Raw genomic sequence first — 24044 nt, forward strand, 5'->3', positions numbered from 1 at the left:
ATGGATTTTAGGCTGTGCGGAAAGAAGTAGCGAGTCTTAAAACCTTGCTTTTTAAATTTTGATTCTCTAAAACCATGTTTTAATTTTCTACAAATATTAACGGGTAACCAGTACACGCTGTCCCCAATACGTATGACGTCGGCACATTATTGCCATATGAAAGCGGTTTGTAGCGACACTCTTTCAGGGTCAAATAAAATCTTGGCAGGCTACTCTCTTTGATGACAGCAAAATAATCAACGATAATAATAAATAGAATTAGTCTATGAAAATAATTAAGAAGAAAACTTGACATTTTTGCCATACTAACCTAATTTAGACAAAATTTAGACATTATAAAAGTGTCAGTTTCTTAAAATGGTTTATATATTTGTTTTTTATTTGTGATAAATAATATTGATATACATACATCATGGCAAACTTTAATATATACACTGTCAGGGAAATGATCGATTCTGCTTTTGGTGAAACAGAGGTACCTAAGTATTTTTTTATCGCATCTAATTTTCTTTACTACTTCGCCCAGTGAAAAGGTTGCTGTAGCTAAGAAAGAGCTAAAAAAAGATCATATCGTCATCATCATCCTCCTTGCGTCATCCCGGCATTTGCCACGGCTCATGGGAGCCTGGGGTCCGCTTTGACATCTAATCCCAAGATTTGGCGAAGGCACTAGTTTTTATGAAAGCGACTGCCATCTGACCTTCCAACCCGAAGGGTAACTAGACCTTATTGGAATTCGTCCGGTTTCCTCACGATTTTTTCCTTCAGCGAAAAGCGACTGGCCAAATATCAAATAACATTTCGCACATAAGTTCCGAAAAACTCATTGGTGCGAACCGGGGTTCGAACCCGCGACCTCCGGAACGAAAGTCGCACGAAAGTTACATATGCCTCACGCACTTACCGCTAGGCTACCAGCGCTTTTTAACAAAAGATCATATCTATGATAATATTATTAATAATGAAGCTTCATTTTCTTATGTTAACATTGATAAATCAATCAAGCAAAAAATATGTTTTCGTTTACAGAGCAGCTGTCCAGTTAACTTTAATATGGTTGGGTCCGTTTTGTACATTCTTGCGAGGCGCATGGAACTACTTAAAAGACACTTCAAAATCGAAATGCGGCAAAGATACGCTATAAAATCCACCTTTGCAGTAACTGAAATAAAAATTCACGCTAAGGGAAAGAAAAGGAAACGTAAAGCAGCACGTAGGCGTCCCAATTTACCAAGTTATAAAAAATCAGCTCGAAAGCGTTCTGATGACAGTTCTAGCGAAACGTCTTTAGAGGAGCGTTACACCAAAGGATCTCGTAAGCCTAAAAGTGACAAACATTCTCAAATTAAGCGTCCTGCTCAAGTATACCGGACTGAGCAGCTCATAGCTCGAAAATATGATGAGACATCTCCATCTGAGCCACTCAGAGCCAGGAAATACTCAGATGAGATATTGGCAGTCACTCATCGAAGAGTACAGATGGAAAAGTCTCCTGCTTCGCGACAGCAGCAGAAGCCTACTCAACGAAAAAGAGACTCCAGTGAAACATCTCTCAGCGAGCTAAGTAAAACAGGAAAGCATTCTGATAGAACAACTCCATCTGAGAGAAATAGAACTAGTAATGTTTACTCACCATCTGACGAACTTTCCAGTGAGAGTGGCAAATCTAGAACAACCGACGCCACAAGAAGATCAATGCCATATGCCGGTTTATTTATTAGAGAGGTATTTCTCTCAAATATTACTGAGATAGAATTTTAAGCTGTAAACTAAATATTATATAATCATTACTTATTTTAGAAAGAAGATCATGATAGAAAGTCCAGCGATAATGAATACATTGGTGAGTCTTACATTTCAGCGTTATTTTTCGTTATAGGAAAACTTATTATAAAATCTTTAAAATATTAATTGAATATCTTTACAGAAACACAACATGAGAAAATATACATCGGTAAGTTTATTCGAATGGAAAAAAAATACTACTTCTAACAAATATGATAAATAGTAATACATATTAAAAATCGAAATAAGGTATCATATAGGTATTATTGTCTTCGGTTACCGCGATAATTACTCATGAAATAAAACTATGGAAACGGATTAAATCGCTTATAATGAATTTAAAATACATCCCGACGATTTAAATTCATTATACGCGATTTAATCCGTTTCCATAGTTTTATTTCATATATAGGTATTAAAGAAAAAGTGACGGACACCACCAGTGGCAAAGGCCGGATTCGAACCGGCGTCTTTAGCAATCCGGGCTAACGCCATGAACCCCCAGGCCACACCGTCACAAAATGACGGACACCACCAGTGGCGAAGGCCGGATTCGAATCGGCATCTTTTAGCAATCCGGGCTAACGCCATGGACCCCTAGGCCACACCGTCACAGCGGAAGCCGTCGAAATTTCTCTTCTATATGCCATCTTTGTAAGAATAGGCGTCTTTGACCAACTCTAAGGGCAAGCAGTAGGTGCTTGCACCTCCTATACGAAACCTTTACATGTTTACAATATAGCTAGAGAGACTGGTGCTGCCATCTATACGTTATTATGGGAACAAATCAAATTATTTTAACAAATATTTTGATTTGTGTTTTTCAAGTAGTCACACTACTATATATAAATTAAAAATCGAAATAAAACGAAGATGTCATATATACTAAAGAAAAAGTACAAGTTTTTTTTAAAGTAGTGACGAAGAAAAAATGACGGACACCACCAGTGGCGATTCGAACCGAACCATATTATTAATCATTATGTACAACACAGATGTCTATTAGATCATATCTAGTAATACATATTATTGTCCGTCTTTAATCATTGCAGCTTTCGTAATTTTTGTAAAGTTCACATTATTTAATTGTTAAATTAATATTTAAAATCACAGTAACAACTTCATATTGACACGCTCGGCCGCCATACAAATAAATGAACTCGTTTCTTCTATCTAAATCTAATTCTGTGATGTACAAAGTTCACATTAGTTAAATTAATGTTATATTAAGCAGAAACTTCCGCAATCGATACTATTTAAACCGACTGTTCGACTAAACCCACGGCAACTAGATTTCTGGCCCAGTGCTCCTCCATTTGAGCTGAGCTACCAAGATGCCATCGAATCCAGCGAATATTTCTTATAACTAACTATTACTTTTTTCTGGGAAACCAGTTTCGGCCATCTTAACGCCATCGGGAGGAAACAAACGTACTCGTATGTATAAACAATTCATTGAATGTTGTGTCTCTTATATCATTTATTTTTGTCTTTATTCCTTATTATATCCTAAATAATATTATTGAAGGAGACCCGACAGACCCAACTGCTATTTTGAACCCAGTGGTTACCCAAGAACAATATAACCGCCTGCTAGCGAAAATCCGAAAGCTAGAGAAGAAGTTTGGAATTACAACAAAATGGAACGATCTCACAAAAACCACTTCTATGACTCATCCAAAGGCAGCTTTAAATATTTCGGTACGGCTGGACAGAGCAGAAAACAGACTTGCGCGTTTATTAGATATTGTTACACAACTTGCCAGTCAAATACCGGAGAGAGACCTACAAGCACTTATAAATGAGATACCTTCTTCGGGGAATGAACCCAAAAGCTTTAAACTATCGGACCCTCAATCAGGTCCAACATCAGAGCTACCAGGAACTCTTGATACAGACCAAACATTTCAATATGGCGGTCAAGCTTTTGAATCTAGTCAAGGAGGCCAAGTATTACTACCTACTAAACCACCTGCAAACGTGACACATCCAGAAATGAAGTATGTTTTTTTTAAATATTCGTGTATACTTACCTGTATCATCGACGTTCATTCATGGGAGCTATAATATTTCAGGGATGAACTGGAACGAGCAGAAGCCGCCATAGAAAGAATGTTAGAGCAAGCCATCTCCAGAGGAAAATTTGACAGATGTGGTCAAGCTCTTGGAGGAAACGGTAATTTACCTAGTTTTCTTCAACCACGACGTGACTGTGTAAAACAAATGTCAGAAACACAGTACTATATAACTTTATGATGAGTTAGTAATTTCCCTTTAAATGACCTAAGTCTCATTTCCCGATGGTCAGAAAGGTTGGCTAAGATTTTTTTCGCGAGGCGCGTCGTAGCTATCTGAACGAATATCTCTTTCTATCTCCGTGTGTGTGACAGAGGTACGTATGTACATAAGCGTTCGCTACTACTTAACCTTTTAACAGCCTTAGGCCCACTTGCACCAACCACTTAACTCAGGGTTAGTGGGCTGTCAACTGTCAAATTCCATATAAAATGGTGGGTTAATGGGGTTGGGGTTAATGGGTGGGTTGAAGTCTGATAAGATAACCCACAGCTTACAATATTCGTGTGACCGACGACGATGTCGCAATCACGCTCTAGACAGCAAGTTAAAAATTAAATGAAATTACTTTGTACTCTTGTGGATAAAATGCAATTTTGCTATTTGTTTTCGAATAGGAAAGAGAGCCTTTATACCCAGTTCAACCATACTTGTCCAATCATGTAAACAAACACTGCTGGAAAACATTATCTCATTTTTCTCTGGAATTGCACATTAACCATAACTGAAAATGTTATTATACACTTAAATAAACTCACAAAGTATTGAAATCAATCAAAAAACCACTGAAAAATATCACTTCTAAAAACGATTTTCATCAATAATTGTAATTACGAACGGATGACATCAAAAACTCCTGACATTACGAAGTCTAGATTGTCTATGACTCGTAATGTTGAGATGACAACTTATCGTTATGAACGGTCGATATTAACGATTGAGTTTGTATAGCTTGGAAAAAATGCGTTGAAATTAATTACAATAATTTATCAGATTAATTAACCGACTTTGTTACGTTTTATTTCCTACCTCTTTACAATAAATATTTTACTATCAGTATATTTTTTGTAGTATTAATGTAGGTACTAAGTATAAAATGAATACTGTACTAGCCTTTTACATAGGATTGTTGCAAATGCGACGAAACCTAATTCAATTTTGGGTTTTTACATAGATATTGTGTGACGTAAAATTGAAAATCCTCAGATGACGTTAGCAGCGCTTATTTACAAATTATCGTTAATACATCATTTTATCGACATTTCCAATCACTAGTAATTGTCTTTGATCATATTTGTGTCGCTTAACTTCAAATATGGGTAAATCCATTCTGATTTAAGGTTGAATATATAAAAAATATAATCTGATCTGAAAGATAATCAACCTTATAGCAAAATGGATTTACCCAGTTTTGAAGTTAAGCGACACATTTGACGTTTCGTTTATTTACATGATAGGACAAGTAAAGATGAACCGACTGTACGCAGTTGGTGCGGTGAAAATTTATTTTTCAGTACAGATGGTGTTTTTTTTACGCACTAGTGCGAGAAGTGGTTCATTATATGCCAGGTCGAAACTTCGGAGGCTCATCTGTACTGAAAAACGTCGTACGATACACGTACAAAAAGGAAATTCGTAACTCGTGTCGATTTAAAACACTCCCTTCGGTCGTGTTTTAATTTATCGCCACTCGTTTCGAACTTCCTTTTTTACGCACTTGTATCGTAATGTACTATATGCTATGCGTGCTCACTTTAGCTTATTATATCATTTCATATATTAACTCAGATTATTTTAGCCACCGAAAAGATACACTATTCAAACCAAAGCAAAAAGACTTAAAAAATTTCAGATACCCGAGTAAACATAATTCAGAAACGTTTTCGTGACATCTCCGCATTGCATTACAAAATCGAAAAATGTGGAAGAGAAACTGCTTGTGTCGATGAGCGTATATCAACCCAGGTAATTTGTTCAAACTGTTAATAGTAACGTAATAGTAATTGTAAAAAGAATAGTCTTACATTTTTAACCGTCGCCTTATATATCTCAAGAAGGACGGTTATCAAGTCGTCTGTATGTTCTTTTTTTTGTTTTTTGTTTTTTTTTTATTTTTTATGTTTGTTCCTCGATATCTCCGTCGTTACTGGACCGATATTTAAATTTTTTTTTTTTTGATTGAATGTATACAGATTGGTCCCATTTTTCTCAGAACCCAGTTCTGATGATGGGATCCTGGAGAAATCGAGGGAGCTCCTCGAATCTGAAAGGCATACATATGGTGATTTTTGTGTTTTTAAAGGAACAGCATGCATTTAGGTACGGAACAGTGACATTTGGTGCAGTGGAACTACTGATGATGGCCAGAACGGAACTCTTCAAATCTGAACGGCACGCTTATAGTGACTGGTATTTTTATAAGAACAGCATGCACTTTCGTCCAGAACAGTGACATTTGGTGCAGTGGAACTGCTGATGATGGCCAGAACCAAACTCCTCAAATCTGAACGGCACACTCATAGTGACTTTGGTATTTTTGTAAGAAAAGCATGCATTTAAGTTCAGAACAGTGACATTTATTTAGACGTTTGTTAAGCATATTGAGTTTTCAAGTCAAAGTTTGTCAAGCTTCGATTTCTTATAATATAATCGGATTAATGAGGAATTGAGGAAACTCCTCAAACCTTAACGTTATACGTATATTCATTTGTGTTGCCATCTAATAATTAAAGCATTAAAAGCAGTTTTAAAAAATACTTACACATTTCTACATAATCCAACATTCGCAAGTAGGTAGCTTTCACCAGAACCCGAAAGGCGACGGTTTCTTTTTTTCTTAAAAAGTATGTTTGACTTTGTAGGTAGCTATGTTCCAAGATAACCTGCTGCTGATGCAAGTCGAGTTGGAAACAGCATTGGACAAAGTCACTGACTCTTTGATGTCTCCCAAAGAAGATGCGGCCGGTATTCCACATTTTATTGTGATATTTTATACTCGGTTTATTTCACTGCGCACAACCCATCCAGAAAACATAACTGAAACAGTTTATAATCTTGTCGTAAACAAGGATTCTATTGTTAATGGAACTATTAGAGTAGAAGACCGTATAAAAAAGAAGAAGGTAAATCTGCGTACGAACTGTGTGTGACTGGGCTGGCAGGCTCGCGGGCTAGCCACCAGCTTTCAGTTTTTTGAGAGCGAGTTTTCTTTGAGGTACGGGGGCTCGCCCAGTTAGGCTTTTGACGATTTTTTATTTGGTTTTTTATGGGTATAAGAGTTAAAAACTCGATTATATTATGTAAGGTGCAGATACGTCGGGACTACGTGGTTAAAATTAGAAATTAAGTTTCAAGACTGACTAACCAGTTTACTTAGACAGTTTTATGTTATCATAATCGCATCATATTATTATATACAATCAAATATTTAAATACACAATAATTTACAGCCGTTGCACAAACAGTTGAGGTCTTTTTGGAATACAAAAGTGATTTAGTCCACACAAGAGTCATACAACTAGATTTGAACACTGATATGGAAAAGTATCTGACGGATTTGGGTGTAAGTTATGAATAATATATATAATAAAGCATCCAACATTTAGTGCATATTTAACCATTTCGCCGTCACAAAACTAAAGTAACAAAGTGTCACCAATACTAAGGCAGAAATTTAATTGCACGAAATCAACCCGTATGATACAGCAAACTCATGGCCCGTAATGCACGCAGAAGGTATACTATTTATTCGTATTTACTTTTAGTTTTTTTTTCTGAGTGTTTATTATAATACTAATAATTTTTTTTACAATTGTAAAATATAAAAAAATAGTACTATACCTACCTAAAGGAACTCGTTCCGTGTCATGCCGGGTCCAAAGGTCCCCATCACGCTAGCAGCTTTACCCCGCTGCATGGCGATGAAGACCTGTTGGACAAGCAATGACTCGGAACGGGGATCTTTTGTTTTGTCCCTAAATCTCTCGGAAGAGTTCGCGCCTCCCGTAGGTATACTATAAATTCACTACCGGTATACTGTATCAAGTCAACTACGGTCTCTATTTATTAACAGTTTATCATGAAAAAAATTGAATATCTTCGCAATCGAAAGTGCACTCGTCAGCAAATGTTTGAAGCATTGGGTGATAAGTTGACACTTAAGGACATAAACGGTTTGCTAACCCAAGCTCAATTTGGCGCTGTGACCACAAATAACAGAGAGGTGTTACAAAATGTAAATATGAAAATATTTTCAAAGGAATGTGATTGGCAGGTAAGGATTCTTAACCTAGTTTTAAACAAAATACTATATAAGATAAATAATGTCTAAAGTGTTAGAATAGTATTTTATGCAACAGGCGTTTAAAGGAGGTAAAAAATGACGAGTGGCGTGGGTAACAATTTTAGGCGAAGCCGAAAATTGTTATAAAGACGCCGCGAGTGTTTATTGACTCAGTTAAACACCGTTGCATACAATACTTTTTCTACGACCATGCATGTTTTTAATAGTTTTCTTGAATAACTTTCGTGAAATTCACACTGTTTCCTGTATTTTGACGCAAAGGTTTGAACTGTCAGCTCAGCTGCCATAAGCCTTCCCGCGCACGCGCGCAGTATCGTTATAACAATGCGTTGCCATGGTTACAGAGCCAAACAATACGTTTTCAGTTTTTTCGATACTGCGCGCATGCGCGGAAAGCCGGCGGACGCTGGCTTTGGGGAATAGACTTTTATGTAGGGTTTTAAAGATCTGTGCACGACCCTGTAAATGACGAATTACAGTTCGGGAGTAGGAAAAGGTCATAAATATTATCATTATCTACTCTCTTCCTCAGTATGCGATTGACACCTTCGTTACAAAAAGCTCCTCATGTGCCGATATTCTTCAATTGAAATCCTTTAGCGACAGTATACAGCAAGTTTTTGGTGAAATTGATGTGGATTTAAATGAGATGTTTAAAATTGCAACGCCATTTAAGACTTATGCAACGAATAAAACAATTCAACGCGACGAGAAATGTTTGTCATGTGGAGCGCCAGTCGAAGTGGAAAAAACTGAGCTGAATTTGAAACTATGGCAAGAGCTTGTTTCTACAGCCGCTGTTCCAGCCAAGAAATCGATCACATTGAAATACGAAGACTTGTGCATACCTGGACTACCGATCCCACATCCTCTTGAACAAGGGTAGGTACAGTCAGTTACAGTAAAATTTAATGGATGTCTACCATAGGCATGTCTTATCTATCAAAATATTACACACAATTCTGTAGTTCTCACTGTCATTCGATGTTGCCTAAGTTTCTTTTACCTCACGATAGAATAAGAAAAATTAGGTAACTATGTTACATATTATTATTTAAATGAGGAAAGTGCACTATTCTTGATTTGTACTTGGTGTAGTACAGACGGCAGTTATGACTACTGCTGTTTAAAAAACACAGGACTTAGGAGGTTATGTTACGATGTTACTTCAGCACGGTAGGTAATAATCAGTCAGTGTCAAAAAAGGTGGTATTCGTTGATCAACCGTCACTTTTGACTCTGGCAGACCAGTCTTATATCAATGTCTTAAATATATTTTTTTTTTTTTGAAACGAGCCATCTGCCTTGTTGATGACTTTTATGGCACTGAGAAAATACTATAAAGCATAACCTATAAAATAACAAGGATTTTCAGTTCAATATTTAACTTTCAGTTCATATATTTGCCAACATGACTGCGGCGAGATTGTCAAAACAGAAGAGTCGTTAGAGCTGTATATAAGAAAATTAAAGCCAGACGCTCAGCCTCATATCAAAGCAGTTCCTGAAAAGGTTAATAACAAAGTAGGTACACAACACATAATTCATATTTCTTAGACGATGTAAATAACTAGGATGGATCGGATCGGAATGACTATAATATAATAAAGGTTTGAAGGTAACGCCCACAACGGACAAAATAAAGAGTAGCAGGTTAACGTGGTACGGTCATGTAATGAGGAAGGATGAATCTCATATAGGCAAAAGATTGATAGAGATGAATGAGAGGGAGGGGTAAACCCAAACAACAATGGATGGATTGCGTGAAAGAGGAAATGTGAAAGAAGAGAGACATTTAAAGTCTAAAAACATAAAGCACGGAGCCAAACTGCACCATCTACATATCAGCTAACAAATTTAATAATCGTTAATGATTGCAATATTTATGGTTAGCTAATAAGATTTCTTTATTTTCAGACACAGACTGAATACCGATAAACTTGTACGTGTGTCTACAGTATATAGGTATTCTAAAATTTCCGGTACATTCTGTTAAAAAGTTTCTATCTGCGAATTGATGTTAATTTTTAGTACATTTATTTTATAGTAGTTTATTCCTTAGTCATTTCTTAATTTAGTTTAATTTATTTAATATATAGTTTTCTATACTTATTATTATTTATACTTAGTTTTCTATATTATACTTACAATACAGTTTACCTTGTTATATGAAATTGTGTTTCCTTAGTATAATTTTAATGTACCCATTATGAATTGTATAGCAATGAATCATGTCGTTTTTCATCACAACATCGAGTCTGTCCTGGAACGCTTTGGTGATATACCGGGTGTTGCTAAAACCAACGCCAAAATAAAAAGGGGTGATAGCATCTCATTGGATATCAAAAAGCGAATTTGACCTTAATGAAAATGACATGATTTTTGAAGTCATTGTTCAATGACTTCGACAATCAAATTATATCTATTACAATATACACAAAAACCTACTAGATTTACAACTTTAAGTTATATGTCAAATGGTTTCCTAAAGATTGTCTTGAGAAAAAATAATCTTTTCAAAATATATCATCATGTCTGATACTATTATGAGTGTTCAGGAATTAATAGATACCGCATTTCCGGATGAATTAGTAAGTCTTGTATTAAATTTACTTAAACATTTATTTACGTACAGGACAATGAAAGACTTATTTAGTAGGTAATTATACTACTTTCTTACAAAGACAATTAAATTATTTCAGACAAATAGCACAATCAACTTACGATTGTTGAAAACAGTAATAATAATAATTGCCAACCAATTAAGAGTTTTAAACCGACATGTGCAAGTTTCCGTTGACCGCGGTGAAAAGCGCTCCAAAACAAGTTTGCGTCCAAGCCAAACTATTTCAGAAATTAAAATACAAGTAGACAGTAAAAACAAGCCAACCAGAGTTAGCAAAGAAGGGGGCAAAAGAAAGGCGGAGGATAAAACAGACCAACATTTAAACAAGAAGGAGGGACGAACTTCAAAAGATGAAAGAAAAGTAAACAAAAAAGATAAATCTAAAGATGAAGAGAACGAAAAGGAAGAAAAAGGTACAAACAACGCACCAGAAACTAACCAAAATGAAAGAATTATTAATAAAAAGAAAGTAAAAAAAGATCACCAGAAAGAACGAGGGGTAAAAATACAAGACATAGATGATGATGTATCCAACCCGGTATTACAAGAGGCCGCTTCAATACGCGAAACCAACGTAGATGTAAGCATATTTCATAGAACAGTACTGATAGGGTTATCTTTTGATGTAAAACAGCTCCAATTGGTTTACATAAAGCATGACAGAAGGGTGTGGAAAGACACAGATATCAAAATAATAATTATTCTTAATAAGCTCAGGTGATGTTAGTCGGGGAAGCTGTAAGTATAACTTTACTTTAAAATCTAAAACTAATGCATAATAACTAATATTTAAGTATGTTAAACAATTATTTAGGTTTATTCAATTAAATATGTGCAATTGTACATCTATTTCCTCTAGGACTTGGAAGAACTGCGTGAGCGAGAAATCAGAGTCATAACTCAGGTACATTTGCGTTGTCATTGGCAAGTATGTAAATAAGTATATTATTTTTATCTATTTTATCAGGTTAACAGGAAGTGTAGGTACGTAGGTACTATTAAGTGTTATTTCAACTGAACATTATATAAGGTGCATTAGGGTAATTCCGAAAGTCGTCTACTTAATTACGAAAGTCGCATAATAATCACCAGTATTTCCATCATATCAAGATTCCCCTTTCGGAATTACCTGAGCATTTCTGTCATTCGGAATTACCCTAATGCACCCTAGTTTCTTACGGAGAAAGAAGAATTAAATAGTTAGTTTAAACTTTCAACTATTCAGAGTACTTTCTATATAATACAACTGCATCATTGAACTTTGTATCTGCATTTTGTAGCGAGCTAATTCTCACGAAGATCCTGCATTATCGCCGTCTCCAATGGCTTCAGTGCATTCATTCGGTAAGTTGTTTAATTCACATGAAATAAAACTATGGAAACAGATTATATCGCGTATAATGAATTTACAATACATCCCGACGTTTCGAACACTTTACGGCGTTCGTGGTCAGTTGGTCACCGGGTGACTGGGTGTTTAAGTCACTTAACAAAAGAATCACTAGAATGTTATAAATGCAAAATAGTTATATCTTCTCACAGAACCGATTTCGAAAAAAATGGTTAGTTGGCGCACATCAAATTATACAAATACCAAAGTTTCTCTTAATAACTATCATACATCATACTGTTATAGATATAGTACTAAATGTATTTTACAATAATGATATTTCTGAAAAATTTACACTTTATTTTCGTTTTCAGGCAAGGAAAATTTGCTAATAGGTATATATACTTCATTTATATTATTTATAAAATTAACACTTTTCGTATAATACTTAAATAACCTGTCCTTTTATTTTTCATGTTCCTGCAGTTTCACCACAAGGTAAAACATTTAGTTTTCTTTAAATTCTGACTGTTTTTATAATCAGTTTACTAATTTTCTTTTTCTTTACTCAGGTCGCATTCCCCGCATAAGTGTGGTTACTAAAGAACAGTTCGATGAACTAGCTCATGCTGTTCATGAGCTTGAAGCGCGATTTGATCCGACGATAGGCATTCCCAATTTTCCCGAAAATGCAGAATTTTTGAAAGCTCTTCGATCCGGCGCTTCTCTAACGGATACAATGGCGGCTTTTCAAATGTCAGCAAGACTCCAAGCCTTCGAAAAAGCCTTGGAGATTATGACATGCTTACTCACTGAACTGGCTAAGAAGACTCCTGGAGTTAATGTGTCACCTTTTCATGAATTGGAAACAAACTTTGCGCGTGGAGGTGTTCTAAAGGATATAAATTTACCACGTAGAGACGAACCTGTTAAAGCTGATTGGATTTCCCGACATGAATTTAAGTACTCTTATAGTATTCATATTTCATATCTAATATTTTTTTACCTATTTTTTTACCTAATTATTTTCCTAAAAATACATCTGTTCACATTATATAATAACACTCTTATCATATAATATTCCAGCAACGCCATGCATGAGTTATACGATGAAGTTATGCAAGTCGTAAAAAAAGGTTTCAAACCTACTGGTACTGATACTAAAAATACAGAGTTATTGTTAGCACAACTTGGTTAGTAATTTACGTATAATCACGTCACACTAGGTACATAATAGACTTCCACATGCAATTTAAAATGTAAACCCTTTTTTTTGCCCGCAGAACGAAAAATAGAATCTGTAAATTACCGAGAACGTATTGAAAATTTAGAAGCAGAAATAACAGAATACGCTGAAAAGTTTATAAATCTAGACTTCAGTCTGTCATCTCAGGTAGCTACACAAATAATTTGTAAAAATTCAAGTTATAAATATGTAAAACATGGCTTTCGAGATATGTAGTAGGTACATATTTTTGGTACAGAACTAAATGAACACAATCAGGATTACCTTTGAATATTTATTTTGCCTCAATGTTTATCTGAGAATTAATCCACCTAACTTTACTTAGATTGGCAGCTATCAAGAACAGCTTACTCAGATGCAGTATCAATTAGAAACAGGAATAGAAAATATGGTGGACAAAGTGGCTCAAATACGCACTGCTCCGGAAGGTAAATACTAACGCTTAATATCTGATCGGTTGGAAGAAACCTGTATAAATACTTAATAAACTTTTTTACAGTTTCAATTTAACTATATTATTCTATACAAAAAATGAAATAAACGGAATATCGTAATTTAATTACAGCCCTAAAGGAATTAAATATACGACTAGATTCCTTGCAGCAAGATTTAGAAAATACAACTGCTGAACTGAAGGATCTGAAAGCCTTTCAGAATAATATGACTCTAGACTTGGCGGTATGGCATACCTACAATTCTATTGTGTTTCTGCTACTGGCCTTGGCCTGCTGTGGTCTAAACTAGGAAGCTCGCGACTGACTGCGATGTTTTGCTACGATGTCTTTTATCTCTTTTGTCTGCAAGTAGAATCCAGGCCTCGTCGCATTGTTTATTAGTGAAAGACAAAAAAATTTACCTCAGGCTCAGCCGAATGGCAAATCGCTCACAAAAAAACGAAGCGCTATAGATATCTATCTCTATGCGTATTGGCGCGACAGAGCCAGCGGCGTATCGCTTTCGTTTGGCGTCGGAGAAATGCCATTCGCCTACGGGGCCAGGTTCACTCGAGTAGCGATAGATCAGTTTTATAAATACTTACGTAAGTGTATTTTCAACATATTTATTATGAACCTTTTTTTCTATGTAACCCAGAGAATATGGAAAGAAATCGAGTTAATACGTGATGCCAAGGCTGACCGAGAAGAGATTGCTGATGTACTCCGCGACAAAGCGGGCATCGAAAACCTAAATGGGATGGTTTCAGTAGGAGAGTTTAATGCGGTTTGTGCTGATCTAGAAACAAAGATTAATGCTTCATACAACAAATTCAATAATCAAGAACATGTTTGGCAGGTTAATATAAATAATTTTGGATTGCACTGAGGAACTGCTGCTGTAATCATTGATGGGGTGTTACGTATAATTGTTATAAATGTTATGTATAATAGCAATAACACTTTTTCATACTTACTGTCATAAAATTATTTTCCAGATAGCAATAGATGACCTTAACAAATCAATAAATGACAAGGGTGATTGGAAAGACCTCTGTACACTTCGTGAGGACATAAATAGCCACCTTAATAACCTTCACGACAAGGTACAGATGCTGATAGAGGTGGTCGGTGAACCTCGAGCTGCCGCCATTAGGAAGGAACTCTTCAGTAATACTGACTGCGCTTGCTGCGGTACTCCTGCAAGGATGAATGTAGAAGTCCCTGTCCAGAGGCTGCCTAATTTTAAGAAGACAAGAGCATCGGCGGATGGTGCCGAAACTCCTAATGTGCCAAAAGAAGATGGTGACCATGCTGGGTTATGTATTCCTGGACTCCCTGCATCGCATCCTAAGGATTCAAGGTACCAAGTTACGAGTACTAATTGTATGTTTTCAGTTTTAAAACGCTCGATCTATAACTTACAGGTTTGGCTTGGTCAGATTTTGCTATTCACTTTTTAAACCTATTTCTTATTTTATGAACAGAAGCCATATATGTCAGCGATTCTGCGGTGGCTCCCATACTCTTATACCTCCCGTATCTCGGATTCCTCCGGGAGTAACCATCACTCAATATTCACGAGAAACTACGACCACTATCGGCAGTGACGGAAAGGTGATTTTTATTTATGCTTAATTCAATACTGCTTTACTGTTTGTAACGACGCTTTTGTGCTTCAGTATTGTAATGTTTCTGTTTTTGAACGATAGTAGTTTTATCAGCATCTGAAATTTAATGATTTTTTCCCCTCACTAGCTCGGAAACACGTGTTTTATCCTTTAACACCAGCGAGTAAAAATATACTTTATCCACTAGTGGATAAAGTAATTTGACCTTGAATATAGTCAAAGGACCAAATGGGCAGAAATGTCCCCACCCACCAACAGAAATGAAACATGTCTCATTTAATAGATCTTAGCAACCTGATGATTTTTTACTATGACGAGGATCGCCATATGTATGGGGTTTTCTTGGAAAACCGTGTTTTGTTTTTACATATTTTTTGCTCATTTCATTGAAAGTTTTTGTTTTTTTATTATACTAGTTGATTGATAAACAAGCATGCGGGGCTGCGTGATGGTAAACAGTCACCGCAGCCTATAGACGGATGTAACAACTCATTTAACAAGATTTCTGACCTAAATATATATTTGTGAAGTATTATTGTTAGTAACATAATATTTTTTCAACCTTCTCTTTGTAACTTTCAATGAGATGAGCAAAAAATATGTAAAAACAAAACACGGTTTTCCAAGAAAACCCCATACATAGGGCGATTCTCGTCATACTAAAAAATCATCAGTTTGCCAAGATCTATTAAATGAGACATGTTTCATTTCTGTTGGTGGGTGGGGACAGTGCCCATACAAATTTGCCCATGGTCCTTTTCTGTTTTAAAATTGATAAAAGTGGGTGAATCTAGTGATTAAGATGATTTACCACTTGTAAAGCTACTGGAAGCAGTGATAAACGCGTTTTTTGCGTTGCAATTTCCTCGCTATAGTGAGGGGAAAAGTTTTGTGTTACACACGGGTGCAAATGTATTTTACTTCTCGTGTGTTGAAATACTCGCCAAACTCGCTCGTGGTTCAACTATAGAATCCTTTCGATTGCTCGTTTTTCAATTCCACACTCGGCGTTAAAATACAACTTTGCACCCTTGTATAACAAATAACTATTTCATGCCACTCCCAAATCTGTTGTTTCCAATTTGATATACGAGTATGTCAACCTTTACGAGTACTAAGTTTAGGACTTGTCACATGACTTAAAAGTTTTTACAATTTGGACTCCCGCAAGAAAATATATGCAGAAAATGTATATAATTATTGTCTATTGCAGGCATATAAGACTGACGAGTACATAGAACTTAAACCCTGCGAACGATGTAACGTTCCACAAGAAACTCCGGAGCTGAATAAAGCTGCGGAAGAGAAGGGTAAGAAACCAATATTAAAATGATCTGAACATGGCTCGCAGTTTCGGACTAAAATATACCAAATTATTTTTATATTTTTCTCGAAGTAAGTCAAAATTACTTGTCAAATTTCATCGCCCTATCAATAATTGAAGTAAATTAAAATTAAAATAATTGAATTAATAATTAAAATTATTTTAATGCCGTTGAATGTCTGATACAAGATCTATTTTGTTTCGATTAAGGGTCGGTTGCTTCAAACCGTCCCTTATCGAATTCAGCGTTCTTGAAATGTTTTGTATGGGAATTTCCATAGACTGCTGGTGCGTGACGTTGACGTGCATGTTAACTGTTGTTGATGCAACTGGTCTTTAATCCGTCCTATATTTTTACAGTAACTGAGAAGCTTGATTTACAGCTTCAAAGGATTCTTGAGTTAGGTTTTAATGTCATATTGATACCTCTAAGCGTTCCCGAGATTTTAAAAGACTTGGTAGACCAACATACAGACAGACGAGCAACAAATACATAGGTATAATCTTATAAGGGTTCCGGTTTTTATATCGTAATGATTGATTATTAATATTATATATGCTGGATATATCTTTTCCAGTCACAAGACCTAGTACCGAGAGAAATACTTCATCGTTCGCTATAATGGAAGAAATGTCTTGGCTAGCGGCGCACAAACAGCAGGAGCGAACTGAAAGCCGAGCTTTGCCTTCATTTGACAATTATAATCTTTAAACATTTGTTTGTTTGTATTGATATTATTGTATTATATTTATTTCTCTTTGAAATGATTTTTATTACAGTGACCATAGTTCCTTGACGGTAGAGATGGGTAGTGGGTATTAAAAACCCGCGGGTAAATACCGGGTATTTACCGGGTTTTTACCCAATCCACCCGTATTTACCCTTTTACACCCGAATGAGTGGGTAAAAACTTTTTAGAATGTAAAACGTATTTGAATTAAGGTTTTCGTTATTATTTTACTTTTATTTACTTCGTATAACATTCTTTGATTCAAATGAAGTAAAAATACTATCTGAATTCTTATTTAATTGAAATTTAGTCTCCAGTAGCTGGCCAAAGTTAGATGATAGTGTAATAAAGAAGACTTAGACTACAAGCCGGATAAGTAGAATAGAACAGGAACAGTAAAACAAACAGTTGATAGTGTTTAAATGATTATTTATTAGGTAAGTACAAAATAAATGTCATTTATGAAATAAAGAAATTGTTTATGTTATAGGTAATTGAAACATACCTAATCAAGAAATTAAGAAACACGAAAAAACCATACAGTAAAAAATAGGCGCATGGTTTGATAAAAACAATAAAATTTTACTTACTTGTACCGCTGATCCAAGATCGATTTCACTGGCAAGTGGCAAATATCCATATAAGTCCAAAAGATAACGTTAGCTTAATTCACAGAAAAACTACTTCAAAGTCCATAAACAAAACAAGTGTCGAAGTACGACGTGATGTAACACATTAAGTAAAACGGGAGCAAGTAGTTGTGTGCAGGTCAGATGACAAATAGCAACTGGCCCCGTAGCCGAATGGCATTTCTCCGACGCCAAACGAAAGCGATACGCCGCTGGCTCTGTCGCGCCAATACGCAAGCGCGATAGAGATAGATATCTACTAGCGCTTCGTTTCGTGAGCGTTTCGTGAGCGTTTGTGCCATTCGGCTAGCCACCCTGACCTCTCTTGCGGGATCCTAGAGATTTTTTTTGCAAGTTAAGAGAATCCTAGCTACCCGCCTTCTGATTGGCTGCTAGGTATGCTAGAAGTAGACGATCCAACAACAATAGGTGTCAATTTTAAATACCATGAGGTTCAACGCAGCTGTTTGATAAGATGAAGAGATTTTTTTTACAATATAAGTGCTGTTTTAATACCAGGTGGTCTAATGAGCGGTATTTTGTTTGATATCCGACTTTTTATGATTGTTCTGTACATTTTTCAATAGATAGTCTTCTATTACTACAATAATATTAGTGTAAACTAAGTTTCTAATCATCATAGCTGGGCATTAACTCGTTAATCCGTTAATCGTTAATTAACGAAGTTAACATTTCGATTAACGGATTAACTTTTAAGTTAACTTTAAAAAATGTTAACGGATCCGTTAACTTCCGTTAAATTTCATCGAGTCCGTTAATCGTTAATCCAGCACCCCAAGCGGCTCCCTGCGCCGCGAAAACCACGTTCTTATTGCTACTGTAAAAGCCCGTAGTACGGCAAAACCTAGGATTTATCGGTAAAAGCAGATCCGTCGGTTATAAACAGTCTAAAGACCAATTGGCGACTTTGGATCACCCATCGAGATCTTCTAAATTTTATTAGGCGTGCTAGATCGATCACTAACCTGGGAATAGAGTGCAATCATCAGGCATGACAGACAAATCGCGCAACCGACGCATCGAGTTAGAGTCCGGCGCGGGCCTTAGATTATCGTGACCCACAGCATCGAGTTGTCATTTCAAATCTCAATCTGAAGAACCGACGCACCACGATCGCGACCGCATGAATGACCCAATAATTACCAATCCGAAGTAAAACCTAGGATTTAGCCAACCAACGGCGGTAAAAGCCCGATGAGACCGTAATTATTACATTTCGGTTTTTTACTGATTTGCGTCACAGGTTTTAATGGTTTTTGGTGGATACTTAGTAAATAGAAATACATAATACCTACAGTGAAGTCCTATTTTTATGACGTGTTAAGGGATTATCGATTAACTGTAACTTCCGTTAAATGTACCGAAATGTATCGCTTTAACGATTAACGAAGTTAACTTTTTAAGTAACGGATTAACGATTATCGAAGTTAACTATTTGATTAACGATGCCCAGCTATGCTAATCATATATTGTAGAAGTCATCCTATATGGTTTTTATAATAAAAATATCATTCGTGTCGCTTAGAAAATCACCATTCGCTTCAAAAATAACCATTTAATAATAAAATATAACGTGATGAAAAGATAAGTGAAGGAAATATAATTTTATTTAAAATTTAATTCGTAATAGTTTTTACCCACCCAATCGGGTATTTATGGGTTTTTACTGGGTACTTTGGGTAAATACCGGGTATTTACCCGGTATTTACCCGGTATTTACCCGGTATTTACCCACCATTACCCATCTCTACTTGACGGCGATAGACAGTTATGGCGGCTTTTATTTACTCGTATTAATAGGCCAGTGATATTAGATTTTTTGAAGAATGTATTCTCAACAAGCATAAAACCTTATAAAAATCACAAATATAGACCAGTGTTCGAAATCATGAAGAATACAGGTAATCTTCATGGTCGAAATCAATAGTCGAAATCAATACTACAGAGGCCGGGACAAAGGGGGTTGCCGGCCGAAGACATATAGACGGATAGGTCTGAGGCGGGCAACCCCATTTCCCGCCGAGGTATGTATAGTGCTTTTCTCAAACATGGTATGAAATAAATAAAGTCTACTGAAAATAGTAACTTTGGATGGCTGTATCTCCTAAACGGTGCGTCGTAGCGCAAAAATAATCGAATTTTCGTTCCCTTTGACACCCCGTATACGCTTATAAAAAAAACAAAAAGTTAAAAAAAAAAACAAAAAAAACGAAAAAAATTTTTGTTGTATGAAAACGCACCCAAAATCAAATATTGTCTAGGGCCCGTACCAGTTGCAGTCGGCACGTCTATAAAGCCCCTAATAGTTTTTTTTTTAATTGGCTAAATACCTGGATGTTATGTCACAATTATCTGTGTTTGGAAATTAAAAAGGAGGACTTTGCCGGCCTTGGCCTGCAAGGTTTGTATGAAATTCCATTATCTATCAATCGTCCTAGCCGCACCTGCAACGTCATACTTCGCTGCCAATTATAAGGCACATAACATCAATATTTCATACCATGTCGTAGACCATGACGTCTTGCTTATGAAGCTGGCGGACGCGGGTTTCACTCCACATACTCTAACTTTCCTCGCCAGCTATATGAAAAATAGGCGACAGTATGTGGATTGTGCTGGTCACGTGTCAGAAGCGTATTTCACGAGGTCTGGCGTTAGTCAGGGCAGCAATTTAGGTCCTTTAGAGTTCATCTTAATGATAAATGACCTTCCTGACGTTGTCAAAAATTCCATTTGTCTACTCTTTGCTGATGACCTCAAGCTTGTCCGCAGAGTTATTGACAGCTCCGATTGTATTAAGTTACAAGAGGACATACATCGAGTGGTCAAATGGAGCGAAACGTATAAATTACATTTTAACGCGTCAAAATGCGCCATCGTTTCATTCACCAGATCTCGGAACCCACTTTGCTACCAGTATGTGTTAAAAGAGACACCGATGCAGCGCGTCGGAGAAGTGAAGGATTTAGGGGTGCTGCTGAAGTCCGACCTCACGTTTAGAGACCATATTGTTAGCGTTTGTAAAAGGGCTTACCGAAATCTGGGGTTTGTAATGAGGCAGGCCCACGCGTTTACCAACATTAACGCAATTCGCGTCCTGTACGAGGCAATAGTCAGGAGTCACTTAGAGGGTAATGCGGCCATCTGGAGTCCACACGAGTCTAAGTATAGGGTAATGTTGGAACGCATCCAGAATAAATTCATTCGATTTGTGTACTTAAAGTTATACGGAGTTTACCCTTTTTACCCGTTAAACTATCCTACATTGTTTGTATTAGGCATGGTAGGATACAATAAACTAGAAGTTAGACGGGAACTGGGACTGTCTTTGTATATATTTAAGTTGGTACGAGGCAAGTTGTGCAATCCTGGAGTCCTGGCAGAGGTGCGTTTAAACGTACCTGATCGGTATGTGTGGCGGCGGCGGCGGCCGACTCTGCTGGCCGAGCCGCGCGCTCGAACGCAACTCCTTCGCCAGGCCCCTTTCACGCGCGCACTCCGTCAATCGAGTAGCGATCGAAAATATATTCTCTTGTTCTCTGAACGAATAATATAATTTTTGTGCTACTTATTCTATGGGATCGAATGATGTGTAACTTATTCTATGGTCAATGATGTGAACCATACCGTCTATGTATAGAATAGTAGTACATTACAATGCCAAGTGATTGGTTCACCAATGTGTGAACAGCGGCTCTTATCTTGGCCAACCCCCCTTGGCCAAGATAAGAGCTGGCCCAACCGTTGGCCCAATGTGTAGACATTCTATCAATATACTCTATGGCCATGAGACCAATGTTCAAATCAAACTGGCCAACATTTTTGTCGCTCTTTAACACTTGACGGATGTGTCAAATAAGAATAATCAATTTGTAACGCAATCATAACGCAATAAATAATTTGTACGCGATATACTTAAGTGGATTTGTTTTAATTAATCGACATATATAATATTTCTATATATTTTACAGCATGGCGGCGTCTCGAACAGAATTAATGACTGTTCGGGAAATGATTGATGCTGCTATTCAATTCGATAAAGATGTAAGTTGTAAAAATATGATTTTCAATATTTTACAAACAAATTACCTGGGCAATCTGAACCAAACGATTGATTCATCGAATATTTATCGTTTTCGTTTTCTTAGTTGCATGATTTCCCTAAGGATAACATTTTCAAGTTTGTTGTCTTTTTTCTGATATAAGTATTTGAAAACTTTAGCACTTTTTTCCCGAAAACTGCACAAATGGATTTTCACCACACTATTTTACCTTTAGTTTTGTGCAACCTAAAATATACTTCGAAAATTTTCGCTTCTCACAGGAACCAGTAGTGGACGTAAAGATGTTAGAATCAGTCTGTTACATTATTGGAGGCCAGCTAAATATTCTACAAAGACACGTGTTCGTTCAGCACAGTAAGATACAGGACGCTCTGGCCAAAAAGGAAGCAAAGGAAGCCAAGCTTGTTCTGGCTCAATTCAAGATTCACAGAAAGTCGGGCCAGGCCAACATCACGGGTGATAAACCTCGTGCGAAGTCTCGTTCTATGAGAAGAAGGTCTAGATCAAAGTCTAAAGCAGTAAATATACCTTTTTTCTTTTTCGTCGTGTAGCCACAAACTGAATTTCTGTTGGGGATTTACAAAATTGGACAAATATTAGTAGTTATTAATCTTGTTTGCTATAGGTATAGATACGGGTAATTAATAATTTTTAAGAAAAAAAAACCGCCGCCTTTGGGGTTCTGATGAAAGCTACTTGCGAATGTTGGATTATGTAGAAATGTGTAGGTATTTTTTAAAGCTGCTTTTAATACATTAATTATTTGAGGGCAACACATTTGTCATTTGATATTTGCCAGTCGCTTTTCGGTGAAGGAAAACATCGTGAGCAAACCGGACTAATCCTAATAAGGTCTAGTTACCCTCCGGAAGGTCAGATGGCAGTCGCTTTCGTAAAACTAGTGCCTACGCCAAATCTTGGGATTAGTTGTCAAAGCGGACCCCAGGCTCCCATGAGCCGTGGCAAATGCCGGGATAACGCAAGGAGGATGATGATGATTTGATGGCAACACAAATGAATATACGAATCCGATTATAAGAAATCGAAGCTTGACAAAATTTGATTTGAAAACTCAATAGGTATTCTTAACAAAACATAACTAAATAAATGTCACTGTTCTGAACTTAAATGCATGCTATTTTTATAAAAATACCAAAGTCACTATAAGTGTGCCGTTCAGATTTAAGGAGCTCCGTTCTGATCTTCATCAGCAGTTCCACTGCACCAAATGTCACTGTTCTGGACGTATGTGTATGCTGTTCTTATAAAAATACCAAAGTAACTATAAGTGTGCCGTTAAGATTTGAGGAGTTCGGTTCTGACCATCCTCACCATTTCCTCTGCACCAAATGTCACTGTTCTGGATGTAAGTGCATGCTGTTCTTATAAAAATACCAAAGCCACTATAAGTGTGCCGTTCAGATTTGAGGAGTTCGGTTCTGCCCATCATCAGGAGTTCCACTGCACCAAATATCACTGTTCTGGACGTAAGTGCTTGCTGTTCTTACAAAAATACCAAAGTCACTATAAGCGAGCCGTTCAGATTTGAGGAGTTCCGTTCTGACTATCATCAGCAGTTCCACTGCACCAAATGTCACTGTTCCGTACGTAAATACATGCTGTTCCTTAAAAAACACAAAAATCACCATATGTGTGCCTTTCAGATTTGAGGAGTTCCCTCGATTTCCCCAGGATCCCATCATCAGAACTGGGTCCTGAGAAAAAATGGGACCAATCTGTATGCATAGACATTCAATCAAAAATTTTTTTTTTCAAAATCAGTCCAGTAACGACGGAGATATCGTGGAACAAACATAAAAAAAAATAAAAAAAAACATACAGAC

The 24044-nt window shown here is 36.6% G+C and overlaps 3 protein-coding genes across 4 annotated transcripts; all 3 read left to right on the top strand.

Annotated features, from left to right (window-relative positions):
• The first annotated feature begins 1122 nt into the window (after nt 1–1122).
• On the top strand, nt 1123–4041 carry LOC125226513. Its single transcript, XM_048130495.1, has 5 exons — nt 1123–1725; nt 1801–1843; nt 1928–1954; nt 3314–3785; nt 3861–4041. Exons 1-5 carry the CDS (start codon nt 1123–1125, stop codon nt 4039–4041), a joined length of 1326 nt encoding a protein of 441 aa, XP_047986452.1.
• Nucleotides 4042–5729: 1688 nt separating this feature from the next.
• On the top strand, nt 5730–10102 carry LOC125226514. Its single transcript, XM_048130496.1, has 7 exons — nt 5730–5826; nt 6723–6825; nt 7311–7423; nt 7934–8134; nt 8697–9046; nt 9559–9688; nt 10082–10102. Exons 2-7 carry the CDS (start codon nt 6729–6731, stop codon nt 10100–10102), a joined length of 912 nt encoding a protein of 303 aa, XP_047986453.1. The 5' UTR covers nt 5730–5826; nt 6723–6728.
• Nucleotides 10103–10648: 546 nt separating this feature from the next.
• LOC125226416 lies at nt 10649–17506 on the top strand. Of its 2 annotated transcripts, none has more exons than XM_048130399.1 (16): nt 10649–10755; nt 10867–11370; nt 11650–11694; nt 12071–12134; nt 12495–12515; nt 12607–12618; nt 12693–13083; nt 13207–13313; nt 13404–13513; nt 13692–13794; nt 13932–14044; nt 14459–14587; nt 14799–15163; nt 15288–15417; nt 16645–16741; nt 17334–17506. In XM_048130399.1, the coding sequence occupies exons 1-16, from the start codon at nt 10696–10698 to the stop codon at nt 17465–17467; spliced, it is 2385 nt and encodes a 794-aa protein (XP_047986356.1). In that variant the 5' UTR covers nt 10649–10695; the 3' UTR covers nt 17468–17506. The 2 variants fall into 2 exon arrangements, with proteins under 2 accessions (XP_047986356.1, XP_047986355.1); XM_048130398.1 differs by having other exon boundaries at nt 14459–14659; nt 17334–17505.
• The last annotated feature ends 6538 nt before the right edge of the window (nt 17507–24044 follow it).

Source organism: Leguminivora glycinivorella, chromosome 5 (genome assembly GCF_023078275.1).
Source record: "Leguminivora glycinivorella isolate SPB_JAAS2020 chromosome 5, LegGlyc_1.1, whole genome shotgun sequence".
Classification (NCBI taxonomy): Eukaryota; Metazoa; Arthropoda; class Insecta; order Lepidoptera; family Tortricidae; genus Leguminivora; species Leguminivora glycinivorella.